General features: G+C 36.5%; 1 protein-coding gene across 1 annotated transcript in view; it reads left to right on the forward strand.

Moving 5' to 3' along the window:
• The window catches only part of eIF3m (eukaryotic translation initiation factor 3 subunit m), a 31,184-nt gene extending 22,765 nt beyond the window's left edge, over positions 1-8,419 (forward strand). The window contains exons 5-7 of the mRNA XM_081739310.1: positions 546-811; positions 5,151-5,294; positions 8,121-8,419. Coding sequence (XP_081595436.1) covers positions 546-811; positions 5,151-5,294; positions 8,121-8,329 — 619 coding nt within the window. The 3' untranslated portion in view covers positions 8,330-8,419. The remainder of the gene's footprint in view (positions 1-545; positions 812-5,150; positions 5,295-8,120) is intronic.
• The last annotated feature ends 1,434 nt before the right edge of the window (positions 8,420-9,853 follow it).

Genomic DNA, 9,853 nt, shown 5'->3' on the forward strand with positions numbered 1-9,853 from the left:
AAGTTACCCTATTTATGGAGCTAGTTTGAACGCCCGTATTTCATTTTTTCTAGCTGAAGACATTATCTGACAACAATGTCATTATCATACAGAGTGATAGTACTCATTTGTGCCATGGTTTTAAAAATATAACATAGAGTTTACAGTATGTTGTTCACAAAATATTTAAGAAAATGTGCTTTTTTCGTATCAAAGTAGCCCCATTTGACGGTACTAGAACGTTGAGAGGGAGGGGGGGCAAGTATCGATATCCATAAAGGGAAGGACTCTATTCTGCAGTTATTAATACATACGTTACTAGTAAAAAGACTGTCCGTTATTGAAAGTTATCCACTGAGGGAAGTTTCACTGTATTTCCAAAGTTGTAGCTGTTAATGGCGAGAAATAATACAGATCTGAGGAAGATACATCGAGACAATCGTAAAATTTCAGATAGATTCAGATTTCGTCTAATGCATCATACAGGCCGTTCATAGGTGTTGTGCAGTGTTCTCAGCTCCATAGCAACTTACTTATATTAAAATAACAACTACATATAATTTCAGTGAAGCTGCGGCGAAGGTGATGGTGGAACTGCTCGGAACGTACACAATGGATAATGCATCTCACGCGAGAGAAGACGCCCAGCGATGTATTTTGGCAGCCCTCGCGGACCCAAACACCTTCCTTTTGGATCCTTTGTTGGCGTTGAAGCCTGTTAGCTTCCTCGAAGGAGAGCTTATCCACGATTTGTTATCGGTGTTTGTGTCGGAGAAACTGCCCAGTTATATGGATTTTTATAAGAATCATAAGGAATTTGTACATTCGTTAGGTAAGTAACAGTATATGTACAATAAAGTACGATTTTGAGTTTGCCATTTTGCGGAATGTAGAGATTAAGTACTGGTTCACAGAGAAATCAAATTAAATAAAAAGCATAGTTTAGTTAGTTGATATATTGCTTATTGAGAAATGGAAGAAACAGTATATTTTTCCTTACACCGTGTTCCCTTAAGTTTAGAGAAATTCAAAGGAAAAACAAGGGGGTTTGGTCCGAGAATCAAATTCAGATCGAGGTCTTATCATACTGGTGCACTAAGTACTATACTACTAAAAAAAACACACAAACAGAAGTATAATCCTTTACCCAAAAAACGGTAGTATAATCCAAACAATGTTAAGTAACTAAACATTTTGTTCAAGAGCGAGAATGTTTTCTGATTTAGAAGAGGACTGGGTTGCATAGTGGTTCAGTACGGTAAGCCGAAAACGTGGGATAGATGGTCAGTCTAGTTTTTTTATTTTTGAATTTTATTCAACTTAGATATAAAGAGATATTGAAAGCAGTTGTTGAAACGCACGAATAAATTAATAAATACAGGTTTTTAAAATTAATATTTCACCATAGTCATTCCATGCCTAATCAACACACATAGGTGCCATTTTCAACCCAACTAAGATTTTTATGAAATTTGGAGAATAATCATAGGTACCATGGTATTCTTTAGCACCATCTCTCTTTTAGTTTTAAAATAATTTAAGGTCGAAGTTCTCAAAAAAAAAAAAAAAAAAAAAAAAAAAAACATGCCGTTATCTTCAAATTATAACTTTGGCTCTGATTAGCGTAGGAAACTGAAATAAAACGTACAGCATAAGGAATTAAATAAATCTTCCAAATGATATGTAACAAGCTCGTGTTCGGGCAAAACTTGTAGACAAGGTCATGTAACCTGACATTTGACCTTGAATATCTTTTGAAAATATGTTATCTTCAAAAATTCTGAAAAAATATATTTTCTTCTTCATGCGACACTATACAGCATATTAAAAAATCAAAGTGGGATGGCAGTGAGATTGGGAAATATAAAATACATATAGCTATGTGATGCATTACAGCAATAAAAATAGTATTTAGCCAGCAAATAATAACAGCAAGGGCTGAGTGTAATTCTTTCGCCAATTGGACGGTGTTATGCATCAATTGACCAAGCAACATTTTGCGATTTTCGAGATCTTTACATCAGTGAGTAGGAAACAATGTAAATTATGAAGAAAGAAGAAAAAAAAATGATTTGAAACCTTATTATTTGTTTAAATGTTCGGGAAAAGCCATTCGACCAAGCACCAAGTACTGAATCGTAATGGGAACATGTTTTTATTTCCTTCAATATCTCAGAACCGTGTTTTGGCGCTTGGTCAATTGATGCATAACACCATCCTCTCATGCAGTTGGCAGTGGTTTCACTGAAAAGGCAAGCATAAGTTTACAGGTGACAAATCAAATAATGAAATTTTTAAAGTTGTAATTGAACCTTTTTGAATTAAGAAAAAGAAAAGAAAAGAAAATGTATCTGTGAACATTGTGTTTTATGAATACGCACTGTAAGTTAGCAATGTAAACAGGCCAATAGGAAACGGTTTTATTTTGATGGATCACAGTAAACTAGCAATATGAACAGGTTAGTATCAGGCATTCTTATTCTGACCAATGACAGCGCAAGGCCAGACATATCATTACTCTGTACCTGACAGTGTATGAGTGACAAGGTAGGAATTGGTGTGTGTGTTAAGTGTTTGCTGTCAAGGCTTGGATGGCAATTTAGATGCAAGATACACAGAAAGTTATACCAAAAAGTGTTGTGACTGGACTAAACAACCCAGAAGATGGAGTTTCAGAGGATGCTGTATTGTTGTAATCCTTTCAGGGAAGACGGACACAACAGATAAAGGAAAAATTTACGTAAAGGGCAAATGTGGATGGTTCATATGAATAGTGACCAAAAAATATGTAATGGATATAGAAAAAAAAAAAAACTAACACAAGAAAAGACGAGTGATTGAACCAACTACATCCAAAGATACAGAAATCACAGAACTGCATAACTCCTCCATTTCACTGTCACCAGAGGATCGAGAAATGGACACTGTTACCACGTCTTTAGTTCCAAATGTTGCTTTAGTTGCATTAAATGAAAAAAAAAAAAAAAAAAAAATATCTAAGTAGTAGTTTGATTTTCTCATATATTCCGAAGTACTTACGTACCCGTTGTGAATAAAAATGAAGAGGGTGAAACAAACGTGGGATCCGAAGTTGTAAGACAGTTGAAAGTGAAATTTCAACCAGAAGCAGTGAAAAGATTCAAATAATGTTGACTCTTCTTCCAAAGAGTTGGAGCATTCGAAGGATTGAGAACGAATGTGGAGTCTCAAACTATTTAGTGAGAAAAGCGAAACAATTAGTAAAAGAATATGGTATCTTAGGAACTCCTAATCTTAGAACTAGACGCATCTTAAATGAACGGACACTTCTGCTTCCTTTTTGAATTAGAGAAAAACAACTTTGGTGCATACTTCAGTCGAGATAATACGTATCTTAGAGGAATGTTTTTCTAACTCTTAAACAGAATGAAAAGAAGGGAGTCAGAACGGAAACTGGTAAATCAGATTTGTACGCTTCAACGACTGAAATTACCCACTGTTGTATGTTTTGCCAATATACAAAGTGAACACAAAAACAGTCCCCGGTTTGGAAAATGTGTAACTTTAATGCCAAGAGTATGGGAGCTCTCTCGTGGCTAAGCAAATTAGCGTACGCGCTTTTGGCGTGGAAGGCCCGGCTCATATGGTTCAGATCCCACGCTAAGCTGTAGGTCCACGTCTCATATAGTCTTGGTGCTGAAATGACGTTAAATCAAATAAACATCATCAAAAATACTGTTCTGCTCAAACTTGCACACTAAGTTACGTGAACTCATAAAGTTTTTGGTGGTATTCATTGGAATTACAAACTCAGAGTGCGCGCCTGGAAATATCGAGATTATAATGCAACTCCAGCTTCACCCACGTATTGTGAAGCAGATCCATTGTAATGGAGTTTATAGCTGCACTAATGCATTCCTGTTAGACGTGGTCTATACCCACAACAGTGGATGATCTTCAGGAACGTATCATTGAAGCTATAAACTCTATTACACTGGTTACGCTTTACAACATGTGCCTGGAACTGGATTATGTTTCCCGCGTATCAGCGTACACATGGATCACTGACATATAATTCACGGATCACTGACAAAAACTTTATGGAACTAGTGTGAAAGTTTCAGCAGGACTAGCTGAACCTGCGCTCTCTACACAGCACATCATTCGCATATGAGCATAAATCTCCTTATCATTCCTTACATCTGTACATGTCCCTTTACAGACACAAGTGAAAGACGTATTGATTTAAAAAAAAAGCCAAGGGGTATCATAAAGGGGAGACTTTTTTCGATTATTTTTCTCAATATCTCGCACCGTTTGCAAGATTTGAGCCTGCTTCCGGTTGGAGTTTCTAATTCATGTTTTACCAGTGTTTTCTTTGTTCTTGCATGCAGTATGTAATAAGCAAATACATTACATACACAATTATTTAAAATGTCAGTTATATATGGTGTTCATTGGGCAAAACACTCCCCCCAGAAAAAGGTTCATCTTAGACTGGAGAAATGGTTATCCTGCCTTTTCCATTATTATTTGGCCATGAAACAAACGCCTGAGACATACACAACCCCTATACACAACAATGTGGTGTTGGAATGTATAATACTTAGGATGTGATGCTTTATTTATTTATTTTTTTTTTTTTTAATTTCAACACTTCCAATGTACACGTAAAAATGTAATAAAGAAATAGTGGCCGCTTTTTTTTAAATATTCAATTAGAACTGGACAATCTACATGAAATTTGCAATCGATCAGTGAAAACGTCATTTTTCTGGAGCCTGTAGTTTCCGAGATCTCATTGTCGAAAGGATTGGCCACAAACATATAAACGTAGTTTAAAAGAGCTCCAAAGATGGCAGCACAATTCATTTTCATTTATTTCGGAGAAGGCTTATTAAAGGCAAAGGCCTTTGAACAATAATTTTAATATTGTGAAAAATATTTCTTTAAGTAATTTATTTAAAGTAAACTCTTTTAAAAATATTTGTCTTTGTTATAAACGTGAAATCACAAATAACCGTAAATCAAAGGTTTGAAAGCTAAGGTTATAGGTTAGAGCTCGGTCGCTTTAAATTGGTACTGTAGCATTTTAATAGATAGATAGTCCTTTTAGTATTTTCCAGGAACTGTTATGCTTTCCTTGAACGTTTTATTTTCATTTTCTGATGTGTGTGTTTTCTCATTGGTAGGTCTAAATCACGAGCAGAATATGAAGAAAATGCGTCTTCTAACGTTCATGCAGTTGGCGGAGAGCAATTCAGAGATGTCCTTCGATACGATACAACAAGAGCTCCAGCTGTCGGAGGAGGAAGTGGAAGGGTTTATTATAGACGGTAGGTGGAAGAGCTGAACCATTTGAAATCAAGTTTTTCTCTTAAAACATAGAACGTGAGTTGAGTTTTTAATACAAAGGCTGTCCAGAAAGTAACAGAATGACCAAACAAAATTATGTTATATACATTTGAAAGATGCACTCTTAAGCTATTTTCCCCACATAATCATCATGCTTATTAAGGCGCTTATACCGTGACACAAGATTGTCAATACCGTCGCGACCGATTTCAACGCCGGCATACAGTTCGTTGTCAGTATCAAAGCATTGTGTAGCAAGCCATGTCTTCATCGCTGGGAAGAGGTGGTAGTCGCTCGGCGCCAAATCCGGGCTGTATGATGGGTGATCGAACACCTCCCATCTAAAATTATCCAAGAGCTCTCTGGTACGCTTGACAGTGTGTGTGCACTCGGTCTTCACTCATTATTTCATGTTCGTACACTTCAGGCAGGATTTTCTGTTGCAGCACACATTGTAACACGTCACAAAGCACAATAAGAGCGTCACGATTCTCCTGGATGCGTACTGTGTGTGGCAGCGTTCTGACACCAAGATGGCGACTCCAGCTCAGCCCACTGCTGTGCTAGGCCGAAACGTCTGGTACTTTCTGGACAGTTGTCGTAATTTCAGTTAGCTGATCAAGTATCCACAAGTTGAGATAATTGATGACATTGCGAGGGAGCCAATTTCTTATTGTTGTAATTGGTCACGGCGTACTTTAATTTTCATACTGTACTAGGGCTGGCTGGTTTAAACCAGGGTGGTTTAAATCAGCTGTTTTTTTTTTTAATAAAAAAAACTTGTTTAAACTTTAAAAAAAAAATGCTTTAAATCGTGTGAACTTCATGATGATGTTACCACATATCAAACCATCTGCATTAGTTTTGTCTTCTTTTCACTTTTTAATCAGGGCGTTTTATATTCAATTCTCGGTCAAATCAGAAACTTTCATTCAAGTGTAAACCAAGGAACGGTTCGGATGTCAGTCGAAGCGAAAGTCTTCTTGATAACCTCGGTATTACGTAAGGATGTTAAGCCTAAACACACGAAACAAACCAAATTGTATGCCTGAAAGCCTATTGTTTTATGAAGAAGCCAAGGTTGCTTAAATATATTGATAGAAATTGGCAAAATTTATCGACTGCCTACGTAGCTTCCAACATTAGCTTGGATTGGACTTTGTTTTAATTGTACTGAATGATATCAGCATACTAAACTTGTAATTTAATATCTGTTTTAGCGTACTGATTATGATAACGTTGACCTTATAATTTTACATGCAAAGCAATAAAGAAAGTTTCCGATTTATATATAATTCTGTGTAATGGTTTCACTTATGCAACTATTTCTCTCTTTGTCCTGAGATGACTCTTGCCAATTATGTTAAGAAGTATGTAAAGATCAGTACAACTTATTTTTTATTAGGAGTCCTTTGTGAGTGAGTCGGCAGACTCATCACATTTGTGGCCAATTAGTCAAGGTTTCGAGTTCACGTGGAGGACAATTTCTCTCGGATGTAAGCCGGGAAGCGGTTTGGATTCCTTTTTAAGCTTATGTGACCCCTTCTAGCATAATTCCGTTGTTGCATAAAAACACCAAAACGAAACAAACATATTTCTGTCCGTATGTAATATAAATACACAATTATTTAAACCAAAAAACATTTTTTTTTTTTAAAGAAATATGGTTTTTGCCAACCCTGTACTGTACCAACATAGAACTATTCAAATTTTTCGTTGTTCTGCTGTTGCCTATTTAGTTATTTATTTATTTCTTGCCCTTTATTTATTCATTTTTACTTTGGAATCGATGGTAGGTGAGAAGAAATGGTGACATGAAAAAAAAAAAAAAAAAAAAAAAATCGAGACCAATGAATTCATACATTTCATGGCCGCTACTTGCCGAGAAAGTGTTTTTTGCATGCCCACACACCCGTTTGTTTCCTCCCGATGTAAACATGTTTATTCATCTGGAGGCCAAACCGTTCAAGACACATTATAACAATTTAAAATAATAATAATAATAATAATAATTTAAAAAAAAAGATTAGGAGTGCACATCAGAGACCTTCCCCTATTAAAAGGTCCCTGTAGCTGGTAATCAGATACAACCAATAGAAATTAAATTACTAGAGATTGATATAGGAAAGTTGAAAATTCTTGAATTCCTATCAACAATTAGAGTAGGTGCAGAAAAGGACATGAAGTGGAAGTATTTCTTCTTGATAACTTATAGATTTTTCTACAAAATGCTACAGTATAGGGTTCACACTGACAAACTAAAAAAGAGTGAGGGAAATATTCAAAATATGATAAAAGTAAGCTATATTTCACAGTTTTTTTAAATAGCTGCCCACAGAAAATATGAAGAACGTTTCGAAAGAATCAAGACAGATTCAGGAAGACAATAATTATTAGCAATATAGAAGCTTAAGAAGAGCCGGAAGGTCGTATTTCATCAAATGAAATGTACTTTCGTCACAGACTACAATTATTATTTGGTACTGGTGTTTTATTGGATTCCAAATGCAAGACATTTGACTCAATAAGTATTTACAGAAGAAAGTAAGTTCATGAATTTAAAAAGTAAAGACAGTTTTGGGCTCCTGTGGGGATGGTGGTGACTTTTTTTTTTTTTTTTTTTTTTTTTTTTTTCATAACCACAAATGATAGTATTAGCGGTGTCGCGAATCGGGAAAAATCTACTTAGTCATAAAAATCAATTCGAGAATTTCAGAGTGAACCCTGTAGTAGAAAGAAGCGTATTTTAAAATTTTTTTTAAACTTTTGATGTATTTAACACTATATTTCCTTTTTGTTTGTTTCAGTATTGAAGACGAAGCTCGTTCGAGCGAAGATGGACCAAGCTGCCCGGAAGGTGTATGTGTCGAGTACAATGCACCGGACGTTTGGCAAACAGCAATGGCAGCAGCTACGAGATCTCCTGGTTTCGTGGAAGAACAACCTTCAAGTGATCCAGGAGAGCATGGGTGCTGTTGCTGCAGCGCAAATGGAATTAATGCAACAACAACAATAAGATTAGAGTTAGCTCCCATTCAAATACAATGAGAAGCCTTCTGTATTATATGTAAGAATTTTTGGTAATAAAATTCCGGTGGTAACGGTATTTGTATTCGGTTATTTATAATAAACCAGAATCACTATTAGGAAAATTCAAGGAAGAAACTTTATAAGCAGTGTTCGAAGTGAGACGGAATGCGGTGGTATACCATACCGCCTCTGCATTTTCAATGATTAAAATATACCGTTACTAGAAAGTAGGTGCTAAATACCTATAATAAATCCATTTTTATGCACAGTAATTAACGAATAGGTTTGCACGTAAAGAGTTTATTTTTTATGTACAAATAGTTTCTAAGTTGACAACTCCAACATCTTTCCTATCTTTTGTTTTTAAAATGGTTTCTTCAAAGAAGTTCACCTAGTTTATATTTTCGTGTGCCATATTGAATTGTATGTTTGTGTCTTCTTGCCTTAATGCATATAAATGCCGTGTTTTGAGCATGGGCGGATTTAGGGATTGTCCAGTGGAGGACCAACAGTTTTCCCGCGGAAAATTAATATCCTCATTGAGCATTTTCGTGTATACAGTAGAGCGTCGATTATCCGAAGTAATTGGGGGACATGGGTGTTCGGAAAACTGGTTTGTTCGGATAATCAAACTGTACATGTTTATTTGCCATGCGCAGAGCGGCACGCCTCAACTCTAAGCTGGCGCAGCTGTTGCTGTGTACAGCTTTGATACTGCCGCTACTTCTACAGCCAGTGCCAAACCGACAGAAGTGTGCTGATTGTTGAAACACAGCGACTGGCGGCTTGGCCGGTCAGCAGCGCCTTATGAAGGCTCCATTAGAAGCAATGTTCCGCCAGCGGTGGCTCAGTGCGGCGACTACTGTGGGAAACGGTTTGGGAGTGAGGGGGATGATGGACGGTAGGGTGGGAGAGTAACAAGTGCGAGCGAGTACACAGTTCGGTTCGGATAATCGACGCTCTACTGTAATTCTCTATAATACAACATAAGGGGATTTTTTTTCAGAAAGTTATTGGAATGGATCAGTCTCTATATCCCCCTATCCCCCGCTCCTCATGACTATAGGGAAGTTCTCCAGTGGTTTTCAGTCATTATGTAAATAGAAATGCAATCTTTTAGGCTTTACTGCATTTCAACATTTAGATAGGCGGTATGTCGAGTGAAAATCGTAATGAAACGTATCGCGTCTGCCTTTTTCCCCCTACTTCGAACACTGCCTACAAGTGCTTAAATTAAAAGGCGTAGTGGAAAAAGGGGGGCGATTACTGATTAGAGTCAATTACAACGGACGTAACAGCCTCTTCTGGTTAGTTTATCTTCTAAAACTCTTTCAATAAGAACCGCTTGGATTCCAGAAAAGCGAAAATTGAATCAAAGTTAAAAGTGATTTTCGAGAGAGAGAAAGAGAAAAGGCATCTGAACAAAAATCCCAACCAGGCTTTAAAAAAATAGAAACTGAATTTAAATTACAAACTCAAAAGTAGCTTCTGGTGCGAAGCCAAAGTCAGT

This window comes from Thermobia domestica, chromosome 14 (assembly GCF_964235325.1).
Source record: "Thermobia domestica chromosome 14, izTheDome1.hap1.1, whole genome shotgun sequence".
In the NCBI taxonomy this organism is placed as follows: Eukaryota; Metazoa; Arthropoda; class Insecta; order Zygentoma; family Lepismatidae; genus Thermobia; species Thermobia domestica.